Consider the following 25332-nt stretch of genomic DNA (forward strand, 5'->3'; position numbering starts at 1 on the left):
ATCTTATGGAAAATACATATCATCATGCTGTCCAAACTGTTGCAAAAAATCAAAATATCTGTCTACTGAAAACTGGTGACTATTTATTAGTGGCCAAGATTAACACAAAGTAAAGTGTAAATATATTAATCCTGAATTTTATTTTAAAAAGTATCCACAGAAATGGAGAGTTATTTCAAAGCATCTGAACGTGAAACTTGCAGCAAATAACAATTCAACAGTTCCATGTGTAGGATCAGATCAGACGTCACACGACACCAGGTTATAGTGCAACAGGTTTATTTGAAATCACAAGCTTTCATAGCACTGCTCCTTTATCAGATGAAGTGAAGAGAATCACATAGGCAAGGAATTTATAGGCAGAGAGATCAAATGATTGTGCAAAAGAGATCAAGCGAATGAGTCTCCATGTATTCTTCTGCAAATCCCAAAACGTCAGCAGCAAGCCCAATCAGACAGCCAATGAACCGGAAAAGTCGAGAGATCCGCAGTAAAGCAACCAAAGAAGAAAGAGTCAAATTGGACCCCTCCAGAAGGCCAGCGCCCCAGCCTCAACATACATGCTCATGCCGTCTGAAGATACTCTAATGCTAGATTCATCAGCCACACTCACAAGATAATGCAGAACATTACCCAGGCACAACGCAACGCTGACCTTGTGCTCTCAAGGCCAATCGCAACATTGTCATTGAACCAGCGGAAAAAAGAGGAGCCATCGTCAAACAGAATTGAATGGGCTATTGCAACAAAGCATACTGACAACTGAACAACCAGAAACACTACAAACAACTACCTGCCCATCTGACCAAGAACATATCCAGCAACTCCACAGACTGATCAAGATCTTTGATCCAAACCTTCAGAAATTACCACATGCGCTCTTATCCCATGCACTTTTATCCCACGTATTTCTCGCAAAGGAGACTTCTACTTTTCGAAGATACACAAAGCCAACACACTTGGACGTCCCATCATATCAGGCAATGGGACCCTGCCTGAGAATCTCTCTGGCTGTGTCGAGGGCATCTTGAAACCCATTGTACAAGGAAGCCCCAGTTTCTGTTGTGACAGTACAGACGTTTTACACAAACTCAGCACCCACTGACCGGTTGAACCAGGAACATTCTTCGTCACAATAGATGTTTCGTCACAATACACCAGCATTCACCACGATGACAGCACACTTGTTTGCTGCACAGGACCTCCAACCAATGTTATATACCAAATATTACAACATTTTCTTCCTTTGGATTCATGGCAAGGAATCAATGATATGACCACACAATGATATCAACAAGGTTCACCCTACCAGACTTACTATGGACTACTGTTCAGAATCAGTCTCATTCTTGGACACATACATTCCCATCAATGATGGACACCTCAGTCTACTGCAAACCTACAAATAACCTCACAATGCACTTCTCTTGCTTCCATCCTAAAGAAATTATCCCCTATGGACAAGCCCTGCACATACAGAGGTTCTGTTCAGATGAGGAGGAATGCAACAGTCACCTAAAGATGCTGAAAGTAACCCTCATAAGAATGGAATGCAACAACCAACTCATCATTTGCTGGTTCTGATGTGCCACAGCAAAAAAACCACAACAACCTCAGAAGACAGACGCAGGATGCAACCGATAGAGTACCCTTCATCATCAAGTACTTCCCCACAGCCTTCAACACGTCATCGATAACATCTCACCAAGATCATCCCTGCATCTCCACTTCTCACCTTCAAACAACTGCCAAATTTTAAACATACTATCGTTCACCGCAAACTACCCAACCTTCAGGACAACATTGACCACAACACCACACAACCCTGTCATGGCAACCTCTGCAGGACATGTCAGATCGTTGACATGGATACCACCATCACATGTTGGAACACCACCCACCACATACACAGCAGATACTCATGTGACTCTGCTAATGTTGTCTACCTCAAATGCTGAGAGCAAGGATACACCAAGGCAAGGTATTTTGGGGACACAATGGGCAAGTAGACACCGCGCAACAATCACCGGACAGTCGGGGAATGTTTCAGCAGTCAAGGACATTCAGCCTCCAATTTTCAGGTGAGCATCCTTCAAAGCGGCCTTGAAGATACACAACAAAGCAGAATAGCCGAGCAGAAAATGATAGCCAAGTTACGTACACATGAAGGCAACCTGAACCACGATCCTGGGTTCATTTCACTCGATACGTAAACATACCACACTGTTCTGTATTTGTAAAATCTTCCTTACTGTCCTGTTTTGACCCTATCACCTTAATAACTGGTTGTGATCTCTCCACCTTAATTAGTTTGTGTATTTTGCATTGCTTGTTACTTTGCTTTGACCCTTGGCATGTGACTCTTATACCAATCATGTTATTCCAGCCATTTGGTTTGTCTCCAGAACCATTTCATTTTTAAATTTTCATAATTATCACTCTGCTTCAATTAATTGGATTAAATGTCATCCCTTCACTTGCAATTCAGCTGTTGACATTTTACTCACACCATCTGATACTAAGGATCACCTGCAGAGACTTGTCATTCAGCTCCACTGACACCATTTGTAAGATCTTTCGATCTCTCTGCCTATAAATTCTGTGCCTGCGTGCTTCTCTTCACTTCACCTGATAAAGGAGCCGCGTTCCACAAGCTTATGATTTCAAATAAACCTGTTGGACTATAACCTTGCGTCATGTGACTTCTGACTTTGTCCAGCCCAGTCGAACACCAGCACCTCCACAGCGTTTGTAGGATCAACTGAGCTGGAATACAATTGCAATCAGTCTGCCTAGAAATTGTAGATGTTCTACATTAGAGACACTGCTGGACAAATTGCAAGGATACCAATTGCATGCCATGACCTCATTCTGTCCACAAATTACACATGAGTTTAATTAAAACTGTAAAGTACATCTCAAGTTATGAAGCAAATACCTGCAGCAGACTAGATGTCAGGGAGTGTCATAACATTGTATATACACAGCACATGGAGTCCTGAAAGATGAATTCTTTTATAGGAAAAGTACACATACAACAGAGGGAAGTTTTATCTTACTTTGCATACTTCCAGCAGATGCCAATGCCAGGTGGATGGACAGTCACTTTATCACCATTTTATTTTTCTTTAGCATAGCTTATTTGGCAGAAACACTGGGAACAGTTTGCCTATAAATAGGTGCTGAGAGGGTTTTGTGCAGCCAGTGCCAAGTTAAGAGATTTCCTAAGCCTGGTTGCTGTGAAGATCTGGTGAATGAAAATGGAAGCAAATGGCTTACAATTATTTGACTGGATAACCAATGTGTTCCGCACCTTGCACCCACCAGGAGTAGCATCAGCTTTTTCTCCCACTTTGTGCATGTGTTTAAAGCATAGAGAATAATTACTGTTGACTTCCTTTTTGTTTTATGTAACTGAGAACAAAAATCATACTGGCATGTTGTGCGGACAGCTGCAACAAATGTTCTTCTTTTTCTGATACCCAAGTATAACTGAATGTTCTGTACATTAGATTTTCACGCTCATTTTATTTTGTGATCACTATCGTATGTGCAATATTCATTACAACCATCACTGCTGACTCGTTTTTTCAAGATTTGTCTTTTAACCAATGCAAAATAATAAAAGAATGATGACTCATTTTAATGGAGGAGTTCTTGTTCTTTCCCAACCATCTAATAAGGAGATTGGTCAGCGAGAGGCTAAATAATGGGCTAATGCCTTAAGTGAAACCATTAACATTAACATAAACCATCTTCTTGGTGTTTTCTGCATTTTCAGTTTTTCCTTTGGTTTTAATGTGCTTTAAGGTTGACAATGAGCTCTATTGTGTTGATTGGTCTCATTTCAATGTTATTTGTACTATCAATGTAGAAATGATTTATGATTCAGACAAAAAAACTAAGAATGGAGAAGGATCCTTCTCCTGGGTGCATTCCACTGACTCCCGGTTTAGAATGTCAGTATTAGGATATCTGAAGAAGATCTGGAAGGAAAATTGGCAAAATGATTAATCACTCTAATGTTCTCCTTTTTTATCTCCTGTCAATCAAAGGTTGTTGAGTTCTAACAGTCCTGCAATATTTGCGCTAGATACTACTCCTCATGCATTACCAAGTCAAGGAGAATTGATAGATTACTTGCCCATAAGACATCACACCTGAACCTTGAGTATAATCCTGTACGCACCACACACACACACGCGCGCGCGCGCGCGTACACACGCGCGTACACATATCTTTACCCGATGAATCTTGAAATGCAAATTCTTTGCCATTTCTTTCAGTTGTAACCAACAGTGCAAAATATTCTGATTCACTTCAACATAAAAGGACATGCAGCCACAAATTGTCTGGTGCAATGAAGTTGTAAGATCTATGCATAAGCAACTGCCACTCTGCTAAGCTTTGGACTTTGTCTGGATGCTGAAGTACTGACTGGTCCATCCAGCAATGTTGAATGTGGTGTCTTACACATGCAATGGTGCTCCGGCAACAACAACAAAAATTATCCATTATTATTAACCAATGTAAATAGTTGTCCGGTGTCACCTCCAGCAGAAAATGAACAAGAATGCAGTAGCATTAATCTCTGCCTAAAATCTTTCCTTGGCCTCACCCAGCTCACCTAAGCATTGATTCTGGACTGCATGAAACCACACTGCGAAACGTCAGACAGAATCAGGAAAACCTCCTGCTGTTTACCACCTATCAAACCCATTGGATAATGAATCAGTAATTCTCCATATTGAACACCACTTGAAGGAAGAGATGCGTGTGGTAAAGGTGCACAATGTACTCTGTGGTACTACAAAATGTAATTCATGAGACAGCCAATGAACAGAGCTAGAGACTCAAAAACTGGGCATCCTTTAGGCACCTGGATCACAAACAGCAGCAGAATTGTATTAAGCCACAATCGCAACCCCAACGCCTGGCACTTCACATATCTCTGCCATTATCATCAAGCCAGGAGAAAGCAATGAACCCTGGTTTAAAGGCAAATGTTGGGGGCCATGTCAAGAACACCAGACCTATCTAAAAATAACACACAAACCTCGTAAAATTATAACATGTACAGCCATGCAACAGACAGGTCTTTGCAATCTCTTAACCAATGAATAAAATCAAAACCCTGCTCTACCACACCCAGGAAACAATTTACTGGCAGAGACATCTCTGCAAACACACCAAAACACAGGAGGTGAGTATGCACAGTTAGAAACTATAAGCCAATTGCTGGTGTCAGCAAACACTTCAAAAAATAAAAATCAGCCACGAATCAGTCTTACACTAACAATGTTATTGATTACTAAATGGTCTTATTATTGTAATAGTAAGGTCTGTGTCAGTATCAAAATTCTGGAGAATTCAACTGAAAAGTGATGCAGATGGGCTGAGAAATACGCCTCAATTTAAATTATCTGGGGAATAATGACAGCATAGCTGAAAGGTACTGTCATAATTATGAAGTATTTACATATAGACTGGGAAAATCAGATGGGCAATGGTAGCCTACATGAGGAATCCATAAAATATTTTCAGGATAGTTTCTTAGATAGCATATTCTGGGGCCAACCAGAAAATAGGATATACTTGACCTGGTATTATGCAATAAATTGGGATTAATTAATTACCTCATAGCAAAGAAGTCCCTTAGTCGCAGTGGCCAAAATGTGATTGAATTTTACATTCAGTTTAGAGAGAAAAGTGGGTCCAAGACTAATATTTTAAATTTATATCAGGGAAATCATGAGACTAGGAAAGCAAATATAGCTTATATCTACCGTAGTTTATAAAAATAAGAGGTGACCTGATTGAAACACCTAAGATCCTGAGGGATGCAAGGTGCATGTGGGAAGGATGTTACCAAATGTGAGATTCTAGAACGAGGTGTCACTGTGTAAACATCAAATGTCACCTATTTAAGACACAAGGCAATTTTTTTCCCCATTAAGGTTGAGCATTTTTAACTGTTTGTGAAAAAATGGTGAAAGCAGAGCCTTTGAATACTATTAAGGCAGAGACTCCTATATTGTTAAGAATCAACCAGAGTGAAAAGTTAACTGAGGTAGTGAGAATGTGAGTGATTAGATCAGCCATGACCTTACTGAAAGACAGAGCAGGCTCAAGAAACCTACTCCTGCTCCTAACTCATATGTTCATATAAAAATAGCTTGACCAGGGAACCCAAAATTGCTGAAGCTACCTCTTAAATCAATCTTTTGTTCACATCTTCATGCTTATTTAAAATTCCTGTTCCATGTAGAAATATTCGCTCCATTTTGTGAAGAGCTTTCAGACATTTGCTGATTCTAAACTTTTATATAAATGGAAGTTGAGCTTGTCATCATTCATTTTAATGATCATAACTGCCAATGAACTGAGCAACTCAAAGATGACAAATGTATTGACATAAAAAGCCAAGGTAGAATTTTTGCTGTTATTGTAAGCTGCTATGCCAAACATGAGTTTAAAGACTCACGACAATATAATTTGCACAGCATGCATTTACTTCCACAGAAGATTGAAGATTATGTTGAAAGCTATTTTGTTGCAAAATTGTAACATTTAGAAATTTTAAAAATTAGCCAAACTATAGGCTCCCTCGAAAGAAATAAAATAAAACCCTAACACGAATTGAAATTGGAGTTTTAAAATTTGTTCAGACAAAGTTTCTGCTAAGGAAACAAATCCATTCTTCAAGTACAAGCTGACGTCTGGGGTAAATTTCATGTGTTAATTGGCTGCAATAACTATCTTCTTTACTTTCAGTTGAAATTAAATATGTAATAGTTTGCCTAAGAATAAACCCTTATGTATTTCATGACAGCATATCTGTATATTTTTATAAATAAGAATTAAACATTCAATGGTTGACTGAAATGCTGTTTTTATTCCATAATGAAGACGGCAAATAAATAAGTTGCAAGTTGCAAGTCAACCATAATGGTCCTTGATACACAGAACATAAACCACATTTCACATGTTTTTGTTATGGTCCTTTTAAGTATTTAGCCCTGCCATTCACTTGGCCATCCTGGCAGAGCTGCACTGATGGATGAATAGAAAACAGCACCAAATTTCAACTTTATGCACTGTCCCCAGGCAGCCACAAAGGCTGCACAGTCTTTGTGCTGATCTCATTAGATCAGCCACCACATAGTTTTCTGGCGTCATCATTCCCAGGGAATTTCATCAGGGAAATTCTGCAATGTGGAATGAAACTATAATTCTAAAATTAATAACGAGGGATACATTGCCACCAGCGTTGCAGAAAATGTAGCACAACATATCTAAGGGAGATAACTTCTAGATATCATTTTTCAATTTACCTTTTATTTGAATGAGTCTGTGCCCTCTTATAATATATTTTTTCTAATTCACCTTTCCTTACTTCCATCTGTATATTTTTTTGGATCATGTCTCACATGCCTCCTTTCAAAGTTGAACACACCTAGGCTTAATGCAAATCTTTGACACTAATAATTAGTATTGTGGTACAGCATTGTGATGCTCCTATCGAGGCCTCCTTGTTTGAACGCATCCACTGTGTTCTGGTGATCAGACACAGACTCTGCAGGGTATATTTTTATCTTCACCACTCAAGTGCTAATCTAGTTCATTTTGCTAGTCCTGAGTACGCATTGGCTTATTTTATATCAGAACATGGGTAATGCTATCAATGCTGCATTTATTGTGTACCCATAAAGGTCTGGAGGAGGAGTTAGTGAGGCCTTTCCTTTAACCACCGAACCATTTGTGCTGATGGTGCTCCGAAAATGCAAATAGGCCAGGAGGTCCAGGATTGTGGTTCAGTGCTGAATAACAGATGCCTGTATTTGCCTGAATGAAGATGGTGAACAAATTCAAATGGAACATGAAAATGACAGTGTTCCCTTAATGTCATTGCTTTCATCCATTGACAACAGGGTGTGTTGCAGGGTTCAAAACTGTGAAATAGGCCATGTTTATTGCCTATCCCCAAGTACCCTTGAGAACGTGGTGGCAATCAACCTTTTATAAAGCGAATCTATGTTGTTTAGATATATCTGCAGTGCTGTTAGGTAGGAACAACCCCCCATTATTTTCAATGCAGGCACCTGATCCACTCTAACGCTGTCAGTTTCCTACTGAACAGATGAGGTTAAATTCCAGAATCTGGGAATTCAGAAAATGGGACCTATTGAATTTTCTTCCTTTCATCTAACAAATCTTTGAGAAATCATCCACAAGATTACCTTCTTTACTGCACAACTACCTTCGTAATTATTGCTTTTTATTCTATGCATCTTCCCCAGGCAATGATATGTAAAGGTGAATGTTTAATTCTACTGCTGCAGACTGCTGCAGTTTCAAAGAAAGGAAATGTTCCCTCAGTCTTTCTGGATACCTGCCAGCAGCTTTTTCAAAGCCTTAGGTGATGTGGTAGATATTTATTTTGGAAATTGCTGCATGGTATTTATTCTTAGTTTCAACTCTTTGCCAAGCAAGGAATCCTCTTACAGCCAATATTCTTTATGTTGGTTGAAAACGTATGTGGGCATAGAGATAAATGTTTCTTGTCTCTACAATCTTATATAATTCTGAATATCTTATTTTAAATTATGAAATTCAGATAAAAGCCCAACATCCAAAGATGTGTAGGTTAGGCAGATTGGCCACAGGAAATGTAGGGTTCCAGGGATAGGGAAGCGGTGAGTTTGGGTGGAATGCTCTTCAGAGGATTAGTGTGGACTCCATGGGCCAAATGCCTGCTTTCAATTGCTTAGGATTCTATGATTCTATCCATGGTCCATTTACGATAATGACTACAAACCAGAAGTGGAGAAGCTGAGCAGTGGCACCCCGTTTGTTTATTTTTAAAAATGATGCAATTATTGTAAGCAGTAAAAGAATTCAATAGTTTTGGGCCACCATCAGATCCCCCATGATCTTGTTGAATTGTAGATCCAGCCCAATGGGCTGCATAGAATATGAGGAAAAAAGATTCTTGGGAAGGTTTCCACTATTTCAACAAATTTCGGTGTCCCAAAACTATTGAATTCCTTTACTGCTTACAATAATTGCACGTTTTTAAAAATAAACAAACTGGGTGCCACCTTACTGCTGGCTAGTAACCTGAAGCCCCTGACTAATGTTCTGGGGATATGAGTTTGAATCCCACAAGGGCAGATGATGAAATTTGGATTCAATTAAAAATAATTAACTATCCTTATCTGGTCTGGCCTAATTGTAACTCCTGAGTAAGATGCTCAGTTCAAAACCAATAAATCAGTGATCCCATATTCTGTGAACTAATGAAGAAAAATCCTAGTGAATCCGATGGATTTTTATGAGAATTAGTCATGGTTGCATGATCGCCGTTTGACTAGCTTTTAATTCAACATTTATCAATTGAATTCAAATTTCACCATCTGTTGTGGTGGGATTTGAACTTGTGAACCAATGCATCAGCTTTAGTCCTTGATTACTTGTCCAGTATGAACACCACTATGCCTGCTATATGAAGGCAAGTTAGCTCAGTGATTAGCACTGCTGCCCCCCAGCACTTAAGGACCTGCGTTCAGTTCCAGCTCTGGTTGAATGTCTGTCTGTGTGAAGTTTGCATGTTCTCCTCATGTCTGTTTGGCCTGGTTTCCTCCCACAGTCCAAAGATGTACAAGTTTGATGCATTGGCCATGCTAAATTTCCCTGTAGAGTGCAGGCTAGGTGGATCAGCTGTGGTAGAATGCAGATAGGGTGGGGGACTGGGTCTGGGTGTGTTGCTCTTCAGAGAGTCACAGTATGGACTCAGACCAAGTGGCCTCTTTCCACACTGTTAGGATTCTATGGTAATATTAGTGTGCTCATTGGGTGGATGTTAAAGATGTAATGATTATCATTATTCTAAAACACCCTGGTTAATATTTATCCCTCAATCAATGCCACAGAAACAAACTTTCTGGTTACTGTGGCTGTTTGCTGTGTACAAATTAATTGCTATGTTTCCTGAATTATGGTAGTGCCTGCACTTCAGCAATACAGTACCTCTTACATAACTCCGAGTCTTTCTCTTTTCTGCATCTTGCCTGAAATGGAAAGTGACTGAACCTCTGTCCCAGTGTAACCTGTGTTATTATGAAATGTGTGTGTACCTTAATGAGTTTCACATTTTGCTCATGTCTCGTGCCATTGCGTGGAAAAGAGATTTGTAAGAAGTTAGTCTTTGTACGGAGATGTGACACAAGGAAACAGAGTATGTCATGTGATTGTGACACAGCATTGTGCTCAGACAGAACAAGACAAAGATAGGTTTGCAATTATGCGTTGAACAAGGTTTGATGATAAATGTAGTGAGCAAGTTAAATCTAAATATCTCCAGTGCATTGGCAGCTTATGGGATCAAACATGAGGACACAAGGCAAATGAAGTTGAAAACAGACAGATGTGAGGTCATACATTTTGGTCAAGAGAATGGTTAGGTCACAGTTAGTATTCAAAAGGTGGAAGTTTAAGTAGAACAGAGCAACAAGGGAATCTTAGAGTACAAATACATAATTCATAAAAATTGTAAAAGGGGCCAGCAAGGTCATAAAAAATAGCAAAAAGCAAGGGATTCAAAGGGTGTGAGGGTAGGCAGGAGTCAAAGCCACTATCAGATGGAATCAAATGGCAGAGCAGGCTCAAGAGCCAAGTGATCTGCTCCTGCCTCAATTAGTATGCTTGTAAATATGTATTAAATGTAAAATGTAATGAATTGTACTAAAGAAATTATTAAAATTTACACTGCAGATAAATATGCCTAACACCTTAACTGAACTTCATTAATTCATTGCATTTGAAATGTCCTTCTGAGCAGCAGTGATGTTTTAAATCATTTTATCTTTCTAAATGTTTATGCAACTCGGGCTTTAGTCAAGGTCTCAACACAAATTAAGGGAGTAACCTGCACGGAGAACTGGTAGCTCTCTGTTAACTTGCGTCTCGCCTTTACATACAATGTCAGATCTGCTGTGTATTTCCAGCATTCTCTGCTTCTCTTTCAGTCCATTATATGCTGGTCTCTTCTACATCCACTTTGTTCTTCATTCATGGAATGTGAGTGCTGCTTACTAGCGGAGCGATTGTTACTCATCCCCTAATTGCCCAGAGGGCAGATAAGAATCAATGATATTGTTGTGGGTCTGGGGTTATGTAGACCAGACCAGATAAAGGTGGCAGGTTGTGTTCCCTAAAGAGCATTTGTGGGTCAAAAGGGTTTTTACAAAAATCAACTGTGGTCACCAACAGACTAGCTTTGTTAAAATTCAATATTTTTAATGAATTCATATCTTCCATGACAGGAACCCTGGAACATTAACCTGGCATTCTAGATTAAAAACACCATGGCATTCGTACCTATTACCCCTAACCACGATGCCACCAACTCTCCTCAAGCATAACTGATTCAGTGTAACTAAATCTTCTAATTTAAGGCAACAGAACCATTGATGCTGCTGGGCCTGATGTGTTCATCCAGCCTCACATTTTATTATCTATGCCAGTGTACTGAGTTCTGTTTCTGGAAGTCACTGTCTTGAAGGAGGTCTGCATTGCGGAAAAACTAGAATGACAGGGTATGTAGAGAGACACCCTGTGAATCCCCAGTGTAGCAGACTCTCTGCAAATTGTCTGTCAAACTGATGGGCAATTCCCCTCTATAAATATCCATTTAAATCAGAAGGTTTGCTTGGGTCCTGTGCAGTTCAGAAAATAGCACTCATGAAAAGTTAGACAATTAAAAGTCTAATCTAACTTCTGGGTAGCTATTCACTTGGGCACACCTCCCCTCCCCATTCCCACTGCACCACAGAACTTCTCCAACTACACCTTCTCCAGACCATTATAACTGCCCCATCCCCAGAGCATGAGCCCACACCACCCCTCATTTTCAAGCAATGAACACTGCCACTCCTACCCCAGCACTAAATAAGCCCCTCTTCCCCTAGATCACAATACTTCCTCCTCCTCCTCCGCCAACAGACCAGACACTCCAACCATCCACACCCCCCAACTCACTGTGCCCATTGGTGGAATTTTATAGAGGTCTGAGCAGCAAGGGCAATGGTGAGATTTGTAGCAGAAACAGCAAAGAAGTGAAGCCAAACACAACTTCCTAATAATCACTTCTGCAGTGCCGATGCACAGCTACACTTTGAAGCACAGAATCACAGAATTGTTACGGTGCATGAGGCCATTCGGCCCATCATTCCTGCATCAGTTGTCTTATTACGCGTCTACCTGCTGCCTTTTCCATATTCCAGCAGATCATTTCGATACAGATAGTCATCCAAAGCTCTTGGCTGCCTTAATAGAACCTGCTTCCAACATATTTCCAGGCAGTACTCTCTCCATCAGTCTTGCCACCTTAAATGAACTATGTACATTTGCACTAAGGACCTCAGCTCCTGCACCTCCTATTTTATATTGCCTTGTGTTTAGGTTGGTATGCAGCACTACAGTGTGATGTGTAGCACCTGCTGTGTAGCACTTACTGCAAATTTGGAAGCCTGAAATTGTCAATAAACACTGTGCATTCACTCAACTAGTCAGCCCTGCAAGTCAGAATTAAAATGACTACGTTTTTGTTGAGGAAAGAGCCTCAGGATCTCTGTTATGAAGTCCAGGATCACGAACTGAGAGATATTGCAAATACCTCCAACCTCAACCTGGAAGGAATCAAATCAATGAAAATTAATCACCACTGTTCACTTTATAGCTACTGGCAATGTAATCCTTGCTCTGAAATTGCAATTGTGCTTGCAACAGGTGGCAGGTTTTAGCATATCCTTAATAAAACACCAAATTATCAAAGATAGTAGGAACAGTAGATGCTGGAGAATCTGAGATAACAAGGTGTAGAGCTGGATGAACACAGCAGGCCAAGCAGCATCAGAGGAGCAGGAAGGCTGATGTTTCGAGCCTAGACACTTCTTCAGGAATGGGGGAGGGGAAGGGTGTTCTGAAATAAATGGGGAGAGAGGGGGAGGCAGATAGAAGATGGATAGAGGAGAAGATAGGTGGAGAGGAGACAGACAGGTCAAAGATGTGGGGATGGAGCCAGTAAAGTTGAGTGTAAGTGGGGAGTTAGGGAGGGGATAGGTCAGTCCAGGGAGGATGGACAGGTCAACACAGTTACCTGTAGGAGCATTACTTCATGAAGATTCAGGGGGATGTCAATCAGTATAAATATGTCTGTGAGCAACTGGTTTGGACAGAAGTCTTCAAGTCTGCAAAATATCCACAGAAACTGTCACACCATTCCCTGTTGACTATAGCAACTTGAAACTACAAGAAAAGGTACACATCTATAGGATTGTAGCAAAAGCCTCAGTGGCTCAGTGGATAGCACTACTGCCTCAGTGCCTATTGCATCCTCAGGGGACCATCTGTGTGGAGTTTGCACATTGTCTCTGTGTCTGTGTGGGTTTTCTCTGGGTGCTCTGGTTTCCTCCCACAGTCCAATGATATGCAGGTTAGGTGGGTTTGCCAGCTAAGTTACCCATAGTGCCCAGAGATCTGCAGGCTAGGTGTGTTCAGCATGGAATATGTAGGATTTCAGAGATAGCATTGGGGGTGGGTCTGGGTGGGCTGTCCTTCAGATGCTCGGTGTGGATTTGATGGACCGAATAGCCTGCTTCCACACTGTAGGGATTCTATCAATCAGGAACTAGCTTGTAGGTAGTTGATAATCCTTTTATGTAATATTAAGAATGAGTGTCTCTCAGGCAGTTGCTGGGAGAGTTTGAGTGGCAGAATTAGCTGGGTATTGAGCTCCAATGTGGCACCACTGACTCAGAATACGTAGTACACCATAAATATCATGATCTTCTTGCATTACATACACTCAGAAATGTTTGCTGCTTGCACGCCAATATCTGCTGCAATATGGAGTCTGGCCCAATTCACCCATAAGCATCTGAATGTACTATGGATACCATTTTGAATGAATCAAAAAAACAGGCAATAATTTGTCGATTGTGTACTCAAAATCTATTGCAATTAGTCTTTTTTTGGATGATAATTTTCTTTTCGACAGTTCACAACAGTTTCTCTGAACTAACATCTCCACCATCATTCAGTATTACCCTATTTGCTCTCACAGACACTGCATGATCCATGATTAATAATTACTCTAGTTGGAATAAATTACATACTCACAATTGGTTCGGGCCCAGTTTTGAATGGACAAAGTATCAAAATCCAGATTACAGAATGCATAACTGATAATGTTGGTCTCGTTTCCTCTCACCAAACTTTCAGAAAATACAGCAAGAAACAGAGAATAGCTAGAAAGAAAGATAGCAATGTAGCTTAAAGTTGTGAAACTGCAATGAATTTTAATGTTTCAGAAACTCACAAACATGTTCACTTCAAGACTGATTCAAGATACTCTTTGATGATTCAAACCAAAGTATAATGAGTACAGAAAATTCTGATAGGTACATTAAAGTTGAAAAACTACATCCTGCTTCATGACTAGCTACATAAAGAGCCAAAATATGGTATCCATAAAGTTATAATACATAGGAAAAAAAGTAGGCCATTTGGCCCATCAAGTCAGCTCTTCCACTCAATTAGATCATTGCTGAACAGATCATCTTCAACAGAATGTTGTCAGTCTGAAGATTTGACCCTGATAGTGTGAAGGATACATGTTCAGAGTAGGAAGGAGGAGTTGTGGATGGATTACCGTAATTTACAAGTCTCACAACTGTCCCACAGGTTTTAATGGTGACATATCTTTTAAACATTTTCTTCAGTTTTCCCACTTGCTGACCAACAGGGTTTTTTTAAATTCATTCATGGGATCGGGATGTCGCTGGCTCAGCAGCATTTATTGCCCAGACGGCAGTTAAGAGTCAACTACATTGCTGTGGGTCTGCAGTCACACGTAGGCCAGACCAGGTAAGGGTGGCAGTTTCCTTCCCTAAAGGACATTAGTGAACCAGATGGGTTTTTCCCTCAACAATTGACAATTTATTGAATTCAAATTCTACCATCTGCCATAGTGGGATTTGAACCCAGGTCTCCAGAACATTATCTGGGTCTCTGGATTAACAGTCTAGCAATAATACCACTGGGACATCACCTCCCCTTAACAGACTAGCAGCCTTTCAGAAAGGAAATAACGCAGAAGGCCAGCACGGTGGCTCAGTAGTTAGCACTGCTGCCGCAAAGCACCAGGGACCCAGGTTCGATTCCATCCTTGGGTAACTATCTCTGGGGAGTTTGCACGTTCTCCCCGTGTCTATGTGGGTTTCCTCCGGGTGCTCTGGTTTCCTTCCACAGTCCAAAAATGTGCAGGCTAGGTGAATTGGCCATGCTAAATTGCCCATAGTGTTCAAGGGTGTTCGTGGGCTAGGCATGGGAAATGCAGGATTACAGGGATGAGATCAGCCTGGGTGAGATGCTGTTTGGAGGACTGGTGCCAGCCTGTTGGACTGAGTGGCCTGTTTCCACTCTGTAGGGATTCTATGGATGAAAGAGCAGGTAGGGACAGATCTCTGTGGGAGAGGGGGGGAAAATGCAGAAGGGAACAGTGACAGAGAGGTGTGGATAGTGGAGATGGAGAAAATTGATGGTTAGGGGATGGGCACAAGAAGAGTCATTGAGTACAGTTGGAAGGAGGGGGGGTCTCGAGGGGACAGGTGTACAAGATTGGAAATTGGACTGCAGAGGTCCTTGTTGGGGTTGGGGGCTGTGATCATGGTGTAATTACATTGCTCTAGAGGAAACATTCCTGTTTGTAGTGGATCATAAACATTATTGTGTACACACTGATCTTATAAATATGGCCCTTCCTTCTGCCTTTTATATTTTCTGGCACCTCATTGCATCAGGACATCTGTGACATTAACCTCATTGACATGAGCCCAGATCAAGAAGTTGGCACATACTATGCCCACTGGGTTTGAGCACAGTGTCACTGTCAGTCCTGTACCCAAGGAGTGCTCGTAGCGCACTTACAATTGGCTTCTAGTTGTTGCCCCACTTTTGTCTCTGTTCCACTCAGCTCTATTGCCATCAGTTGCCAATCTCACCATTGGCTTGTTCGAAGTTCTGGTGACCATCCTACTCAGAGAATGGTACAGTGAAGGAACAGGGCAGAGGGCTGGGGGAGACACTGAGGCAGCCAAGTACTGGAAGCTGAACTGTGTGAATGTTAATTTTAATTGAATTGATTCAAAAACATTTGTAAATAAAAAATTATTTGTGACAAGCAGTTACCTAGTAACATCAGATTGACTGCATGGGTGGTGAGTGCGTCCCTGAAGTCTCAGGGGAGCAATAGCCTAATGGTATTATAGCCATGGCAGGAGCTGGAATTAGGAGTCTAATGATGATCATGAAGCCATTGTCAATTGTCAGGAAAAGCCCATCTGGATAACTCAATGGAAATTGTTGGCCTCAATGGTATGTGATTCCAGATGCACAGAAATGTAGTTGACCCTTAACTGCCCTCGGACAATCTTGGGAATAAATGCAGGCCTGGTCCCGTGAATGAATTTAAAAAATACAGTGCAGCAAACTGAGCTTTTAGCTGCTGCATCTTTCAAAACCACAGAAACATGAATAAACATTAAAATGGTTGTTGAATGAAGTTACAGAGCCTCCTTTCAATATCTGACTGCCAGACTTCTCTTCCTAGAACGGATAAATGCTGTATACTGTCACTCCATTTTTAAACCGGAGGTGAGCAGATTTCAAACAGGTTCGAGTTGGTGTGACACATTTTCACATCTCACACAATCCAAATCTACCTATTTTTAGAGGTGAAATTTCTCCCCCAAAGTGAATTCTGTTTCTCTGTTCACAGATACCAACAGACATCGATTTTCATCTTTTCTATGACTTAATCCCTGAGAAAGCATTGAGAAATCATTTCAAAGAAAATTTAGATGTGACAAGAGGAGAAGCACAAAGATTCAAAAGTATTTACAGTGATCTGCAAATTGTTTCCCCATTATTCATGAATAAGTTACATGTATCACTGGCAAGGCTAGCATGAATTGTTAGTCCTAACTGGCTTCAAGAAGGTGATGGAGAATTGACGTCTTAAACCTTCATAGTCCATGGGGTGTAAGTAAACTCCCTGTGTTCTTCCTGGATTTTGACTTGGCAACAATGAAGGAACATCGACACAGCTTGAACTCAAATTGGTGTGCAACTTGAAGGGAAATGTGCAGCTAGTGGTGCTCCTTGTTTCTCAACTTGGCATGTTATGGTCTGAACATGCAATTTAACTTTACTTGCAAGACTGAAGTCAATTACCATTTTAAACTGAAGGTCTTCTCATCCTAAATTTCTGCAAGACCACTCTGTATAACAACTCTATTTTGAAAATTTCACACAATTTATTAACTTAATTACAATAAACAGAAAAGCATGATATTTAAGGAGGACAATTGTTCACACTGGGACACTGGTTTATGACTTCTGGCTGATAAGATGTATGTTCCTGTTTTATCCTGTTGACTGAAGTTCTTCTTTGGTCTTTTTACTGTCCACGTAAGAGCCAAGTACTTTTTTTTTACTGATCTTGTTGGCCACTACCTGAGCATGATCAGCGACATTTCGGGACTCCAGGCGACTTGCTACTGCATGAAAAGCACATGATTCTCTCAGACAGGCTAGAGGATATATGCGCAGTTTGTGATTGGTTCCTTAAGTCTGATAGTCATCTCACCGATATGACTTCCTTTTATTGCCTGTCTGGTTCCCAAAGATGTCAGTCATATCTGTGAAGATCATTTTTCTGTACAGTATTTCATTGTTAGCTTACTATGTACATAAATGTCCAGTAGGATAATACAGGAACCAAAGTATATTTTGTCTGCTCAGAGGATATGCAGTGTTACTTTCCAAGGATTAATATCATCTCAACAGCCTAACTAAAACATCCAAATGTTCAGGAGCATTCCAAAGCCCATCAATATATTTTAGTTAAAAGACTGTTTCTTAACATGCAACTTCATATGAGGTGAAACAAGTTGGCTAAAGACTGGTAGCTATGATAGAGTCATAAAGTCAAACAGCACTGATACAGACCCTTCAGTCTGACTCGTCCATGCTGACTAAGTCTCCCAAACTAAACTAGTCCAACTTGCCACATTTGACTAAATCCCTCTAAAGCTTTCCTATTCATGTACCAATCCAAATGTCTTTTACATGCTACCACTGTACCTGCATCTATCACTTCATCTGGCAGTTCATTCCACACACAAACCATCTTGTGTGTCAAAAAGTTGCCCCTCAGGTCCGTTGTAAATCTTTCTCCTCTCAGTTTAAAAATATGCCCTCTGATTTGAACTCTCCGACCCTAGGGAAGAGACTTTTCCTAATTACCTTATCTATGCCCCTCATGGTTTTATAAACCTCTATAAAGGTCACCCCTCAACCTCCCACTCTTCAGAAGGAAAAGTCCCAATCTATCCAGCCTAACCTGGTAATTCAAACCTTCCAGTCTGGGAAACATCCTGGTAAGTCTTTTTCTGAACCCACTCCAAATGTAACTCTTTCCTTTCTGTAGTAGGGTGACCAGAACTGTACACAGTATTCCAAAAGTGGCCTCACCAATGTCCTGTTCAACTTTAACACGACATACCAACTCCCGTAACTCAATGGTCTGAGCAATCAAAAGAAACATACAAAACGCCTCTTAACCACCCTGTATATCTTGATGTAATTTTCAAGGAACTATGTACCTGAACCCTTAAGTCTCTCTGTTCAACACTACTACCCAAGCCCTTATCATTAACTGTATTAGTCCTGCCCTGCTCCTCAATCCAACGGTTCAATTGATCAAAAGCCCTTCTTCACTGTTGACTATGCCAACTTTTATGTCATCTGCAAATTTACTAACCATGCCTCCAAAATTGTCATCCACTCTTTATATAAACTGCAAACAAAAGTGGACCCAGCACTGATCCTTGTGACACACCGTTGGTCACAAGCCCCTTGTCTGAAAAACAACCCACCGCCAACAGCACCACCTTCTGTTCCCTCATGTCAAGCCAATTTTGTACCAATTGGTGACCTCACCCCGAATCCTACATCACCTAAATTTACTAATTAGTCTACCAGGTGGAACCTTGGGAGGGAGGGCCTTAGCAGGAAGCTGAAAATGAATATGCACTCAACATTTCTAGCTGAAGATGGTTGCAAATGCTTCAGCTGGTTCCTCCTAGTAAGTATTCATATAAATAACAACCAAAATTTTATTTTGTTTTGCTATAAACTGCTAACTTTTACACCCTTGACTTTATTAAAATCAATCTTCCTAAGATTTACTAGAGATTGAAAACGTTCATTTGTACATTCTGCCAAGATTTATTAACATTCAACAGAAAGTAATAAAGTTCTGATTTTCCCGTATGTATTGTCTGGTAAGGATGCTTCAGATCCAATGTGGCTTCTCATTGGCTGTAAATATAGACTCTGCTTTGTTCAATTGAGCTGCAATTTTCATTAGCTTAGATGGCAGTAAATTTACTGCAGTTATTACTAGTATCCACAAAATGATGCATCTTAAAGCGAACTGCCCCACAGCTGGACCTCTGCCATGGAATTTGCCAATGTTTGCAAAATCAGAGGGGTCCCTTCATTTGAGTATTATTTGTGAGGTTGTACACTACCACAATGGCATTTTTGGGAAGCCTATCACTGCAGAGGAGCACCAGCTGAATTTGGCCAGCTGAGCAGATGCTGGGAAAGTAGTGGACCGTCAGATGCAGGATATAAATGTTCACTTATACAGGGCTACTGTAAAAATAAAGGTTTAGAGGCCAATGTTTAAGGAACCACTGGGGTTATCATTGACCAGAGACACAGCTTGACTCACCACATAAACACAGTGGCTACAAGAGACGGTCAGAGGCTAGGAATACTGCGGCGAGCAACTCACCTCCTGACTCCTCAAAGCTTGTCCACCATGTAAAAAGCACAAGTTAGGAGTGTGATGGAAGACTCCCCACTTGCCTGGATGAGTGCAGCCCCAACAACACTCAAGGCGCTTGACACCATCCAGGGCAAAGCAGCCCGCTTGATTGGCACTGCATCTACAAGCATCCTCTCCCTCCACCACTGATGCTCAGTAGTAGCAATGTGTGCATTCTACAAAATGCGCTGCAGTAATTCATCAAAAGATCCTCAGACAGCTTCCAAACCCACAATCACTTCTATCTAGAAGGACAAGGGTGGCAGATACATTGGAACACCATCACCTTCAAGTTCCCCTCCAAGCCACTCAACATCCTGACTTGGAAATATATCGCCATTCCTTCACCATCGCTGGGTGAAAATCCTGGAATTCCCTCCCGAATGGCATTGTGGGTCAACCCACAGCAGGTGAACTACAGCAGTTCAAGGAGGCAGCTTACCATCACCCTCGCAAGGGCAACTAGAGATGGGCAATAAATGCTAGCCGGCCAGTGATACCCACACCCCACAAAAAAATGAATAAATAGAGAAAAAAGACAGTTATCTCAGCCCGGGTAAGGGTCTAGGCCCAAAATGTCAGCTTTCCTGCTCCTCTGTGCTGCTTGTCTTGCTGTGTTCATCCAGCTCTACACCTTGTTATCTCAGATTCTCCAGCATCTACAGTTCCTACCATCTCTGAAACAATTCATACCCTCTGGATCAACTGTTTGTCCAAGTGGATAAACATGTTTGAGCTAAGTGATGGTTTTAGCCTCTACAAACAATCAGTAATTGCAAATCAGTGTTGGTATATCAATACTAAAAATATCTATCTATATAGTTCCAGTCAAAATTCTGGTTGGCACTTCATACATGGGCTAAGTACACAATCATAGTTATGGCTTCTCAACAACACACTCACAATCAAAATCATGTGATAGTTGAGAGGAAATCGTTGAGCGTGCTAGAGAGGGAGGGAAAGCACTGTTGCTACGTGCTTTTGAGAAAGATGGAGTGATGGAGAAGTCTACTCTCCCATGTTACAGTTTGCAAAGTCAAAGTTCTGCATGCATTGAATTTAGGTCCAATTGTTTCTGCTGACAATCTCAGCAGGCATGCTCTATGCTGCTGTACTTGGTTTCTTGGGATCCACTCCCATGGGATAAAACTTTCATCTCACCCTGATCTCTTCCGCCCTCAGCTCCATTGCACCCACTTCAAATACACCACAGGACACTATACTGAAAACAGCAGGGTATCCCCAAGTGGAGTCCAAAGTGGAGGAGGAGCATCCGGGAGGACAGACCACCTGGACACTTGCCGTCAGGACAAAGTGGGAATCAGGTGAAAACAGTGAAAGTAGTGTGCTGCCACACCAATGTTCCATCGACCCCCTTCCCAAGACCACCACCTGCCCTAAGTGTAACAGAGCCTGTGGTAGCCAGATCAATTTGTAAAGCCATCTACAGACTCACCCCGAGATTGGGAGAGAGTCATCCTCGTCTATGAAGGACCACTAATGTTGATGATCCCCAAAAGCAGGGAAATATCCTCATCTAATTTTAAGAGAACCAGGAATTCTCAAGTACAAAATAATTAACCTGATGTTACAATGCAGTGCAAGAAAATATTGTTCTCATAAATCCCTCACAAATAAAACTTGACCTAAGGTAAAGAAAGTCTGTCTCCTGCTTTTTTATAAATATCGAAATCAGTAAGTAGAAATCAGTAACAAAGTTTAGCTTGCAATATTCGCTGGGACAAAATTGGACTTTTTAAACTATGTTAGGGAGCAAATGTTGCAAGCTAAATTTTGTTACTGATTTCTATTTACCGATTTCAATATTTTTTAAAAAAGGCAGGAAACAGACTTCCTTTTCTTTCGATCAAGTTTTATTTGTGAGGAGTTTATGAGATCAATATTTTATTGCACTGCATTATAATCTCAGGTTAATTATATAGCATAAAGCATGTCGGGGTAAGTGGAAAACTAAAGAAATGCATTGTTAATTTGAAGAAAATAAGTAATTACAAAAACAAAAGTACTATGAAAATATTTAAAGCAGACAAAGGAAGCCTCCTGTTCTTCTAGCCAACACTCCTCCTCCAGACAACACCAATAAAATTAAATTATCTGGTTATTTATTCATTTACAACTTGTGGCACCTTGAAATTGCTGACAACAGTGACTGCAATTCAAAAATTAATTGGCTGGTTATAATACACTTCAGTTTGCCCCAAGAATGTGGTATGCATTGTAAAATGCTTCAGCCTTCTTTTGAAACATTAAACCTTTATCTGTTTTGAAGAAGTATTATACTTCTTTTTGGACCAGCAAAATCACCCTCGAATACATTCCACACTACAATACTCATCGTGATTCACTCAATCTGATGTAATGCTTTCACATATTTCAATGATTCACCAAGTTCTGCTACATAAAAGCACAGAAACTAGGAAACAGAAAATAAGAGCAGGAGTAGGCTATTTAGCCCTTCGCGTCTGCTCCACCATTCAATATGATCGTGGTTGATCATCCAATTACGCTGCTTCCTGCTTTCAGTTCATACCTTTTGATCCCTTTAGACTAAAACAAGCTATCAGGACATTTGAGAAGGAGAAAACATCAATTTACGCCACTCATTCTGACCCAATGTTTACTGAAATCCTAATGCACAGTTTTGTTATTTTATAAAGTTTTCCAACATTCATATTCCACTCTTTATAAACTTTCGCCAATCCAAAATTCCTGAGCAATGCTCTGTCACAAAGCTGCCACAGTCCAAAAATTCAGTCACTATCTCCTGTCCCCTTGACTCTCTCCCATAGTGACTTTGTCTAATTCTTCCATGAACAGTTCATTCCTTGCCAAGATAATAAAATGTGAGGCTGGATGAACACAGCAGGCCAAGCAGCATCTCAGGAGCACAAAAGCTGACGTTTCGGGCCTAGACCCTTCATCAGAGAGGGGGATGGGGAGAGGGAACTGGAATAAATAGGGAGAGTGGGGGAGGCGGACCGAAGATGGAGAGTAAAGAAGATAGGTGGAGAGAGTATAGGTGGGAAGGTGGGGAGGGGATAGGTCAGTCCAGGGAAGACGGACAGGTCAAGGAGGTGGGATGAGGTTAGTAGGTAGATGGGGGTGCGGCTTGGGGTGGGAGGAAGGGATGGGTGAGAGGAAGAACCGGTTAGGGAGGCAGAGACAGGTTGGACTGGTTTTGGGATGCAGTGGGTGGGGGGGAAGAGCTGGGCTGGTCCACACTGCCCTCTAACCCCACCACACCCGGCACCTTCCCCTGCAACTGCAGGAAATGCTACACTTGCCCCCACACCTCCTCCCTCACCCCTATCCCAGGCCCCAAGATGACATTCCACATTAAGCAGAGGTTCATCTGCACATCTGCCAATGTGGTATACTGCATCCACTGTACCCGGTGTGGCTTCCTCCAATTTGGGGAAACCAAGCGGAGGCTTGGAGACCGCTTTGCAGAACACCTCCGCTCAGTTCGCAACAAACAACTGCACCTCCCAGTCGCAAACCATTTCCACTCCCCCTCCCATTCTTTAGATGACATGTCCATCATGGGCCTCCTGCACTGCCACAATGATGCCACCCGAAGGTTGCAGGAACAGCAACTCATATTCCGCCTGGGAACCCTGCAGCCATATGGTATCAATGTGGACTTCACCAGTTTCAAAATCTCCCCTTCCCCTACCGCATCCCTAAACCAGCCCAGTTCGTCCCCTCCCCCCACTGCACCACACAACCAGCCCAGCTCTTCCCCCCCACCCACTGCATCCCAAAACCAGTCCAACCTGTCTCTGCCTCCCTAACCTGTTCTTCCTCTCACCCATCCCTTCCTCCCACCCCAAGCCGCACCCCCATCTACCTACTAACCTCATCCCACCTCCCTGACCTGTCCGTCTTCCCTGGACTGACCTATCCCCTCCCTACCTCCGCACCTACACTCTCTCCACCTATCTTCTTTACTCTCCATCTTCAGTCCGCCTCCCCCTCTCTCCCTATTTATTCCAGTTCCCTCTCCCCATCCCCCTCTCTGATGAAGGGTCTAGGCCCGAAACGTCAGCTTTTGTGCTCCTGAGATGCTGCTTGGCCTGCTGTGTTCATCCACCCTCACATTTTATTATCTTGGAATTCTCCAGCATCTGCAGTTCCCATTATCTCTGAGTTCATTCCTTGCCGCCTGCTTGTAAGATGCACTGCTAAAGGCATTTGTTTTTGAAATGGCATTATGTTAAGTGTAAGTTGTTACCATCTTCAGGGCAGTTTATGGATACAAATTTATTAAATGTGAGCAGCTGTACCTGGCTTGTTGAATAGCATCCACCCACGTCTCACAGTCAGCCTCCTCCTCAATCCTGAGCTCCAATGGTTTATGTCCGTCATGGCCAAAATTTATGGTGAAGTAATGCTGCAAAAACAGGACATTATAACATTAATTATGACGACTTTTGATGGTGCCCCAAAATATTAGAGCAGGAAGTATTTTCATGGCATTCAGATATCACCAAAATTGTGCAAAGTAAATGTCAAAGCCACTTATTAACAAACAGTAAGTTCGACACTTATTAAACGCTGAAAACATCCAGCTCCACCCCTGTTTTGAATGGCAGAGACAGGTCCTGTTGTAGAAGGTGCAAGGTGCATCTGAAGTCACAATAAGTGGCTTCCCCACATTGTATGCACTGCCCAGTTGACTGAATGGCTCAATAACGATAACAGCTCAGGAGCTGGTGTAGGTCCCTAAAGACTGTTGTCCCTTCAATGGGATCATGGCTGATTGCGACCTAAAACATACACTTTATTTAAACATGATGTTGAAGTCCGAACTTAAAGATTGTAACGCTGTACTGTATATCCCATCACTGATTATCCATAAAATGGCTAAGTAGGGCCAGAAGGTGGGCTCCCTGTCCAATTAAGGGCACAGGGTAGGCTCTCTAAATTGGTGGACTATTGAAAGTGCAGAAGTTTGGCTTTCCAATTAGAGAGCGTGGAACTGCCAACTTTTTCCACTATCAAATTTCAAAACACCTTCTAGAGCCAGGCCACCATTGTGGGCGAGAAGGCTTCATGGTCTGTCTGGAGCTCTGTCCTCCTGCTTTACCACCAGGCAGCTGACTCCAGGGCCCAGTGCCTCAGGAGGCCCACAAACTGACTGAAATTTCCCAAATTGGCCTAATTATCATTCTGCTGCTTTTGGGTGACCTTACCAACTCCAATTCTACCTCTGGGAAAATGGCCAAGAAAGGATGGAGCCAGCAAACTGTCATGGTGGCTATCAGTGTGAATTATTTCACTGGCTTCTCTCTCTCCCCACCATTTCCTATAGGTTCCAATGTTCTACAAGACCTCCACCATATAACTAC

At 41.7% G+C, this 25332-nt stretch overlaps 1 protein-coding gene across 5 annotated transcripts in view; it reads right to left on the reverse strand.

Annotated features, from left to right (window-relative positions):
• Positions 1-25332, reverse strand: part of rasgrf2b (Ras protein-specific guanine nucleotide-releasing factor 2b) — a 250703-nt gene that overhangs the window by 189066 nt on the left and 36305 nt on the right. For 3 of the 5 annotated variants that reach the window (XM_059644773.1, XM_059644772.1, XM_059644774.1), the window contains exon 2: positions 24268-24374. In XM_059644773.1, coding sequence (XP_059500756.1) covers positions 24268-24374 — 107 coding nt within the window. Of the gene's footprint in view, positions 1-13159; positions 13251-14181; positions 14284-24267; positions 24375-25332 lie in introns of those variants that run through there. The other 2 variants (XM_059644776.1, XM_059644775.1) reach the window with 2 other exon arrangements.

This window comes from Stegostoma tigrinum, chromosome 3, assembly GCF_030684315.1.
Source record: "Stegostoma tigrinum isolate sSteTig4 chromosome 3, sSteTig4.hap1, whole genome shotgun sequence".
In the NCBI taxonomy this organism is placed as follows: Eukaryota; Metazoa; Chordata; class Chondrichthyes; order Orectolobiformes; family Stegostomatidae; genus Stegostoma; species Stegostoma tigrinum.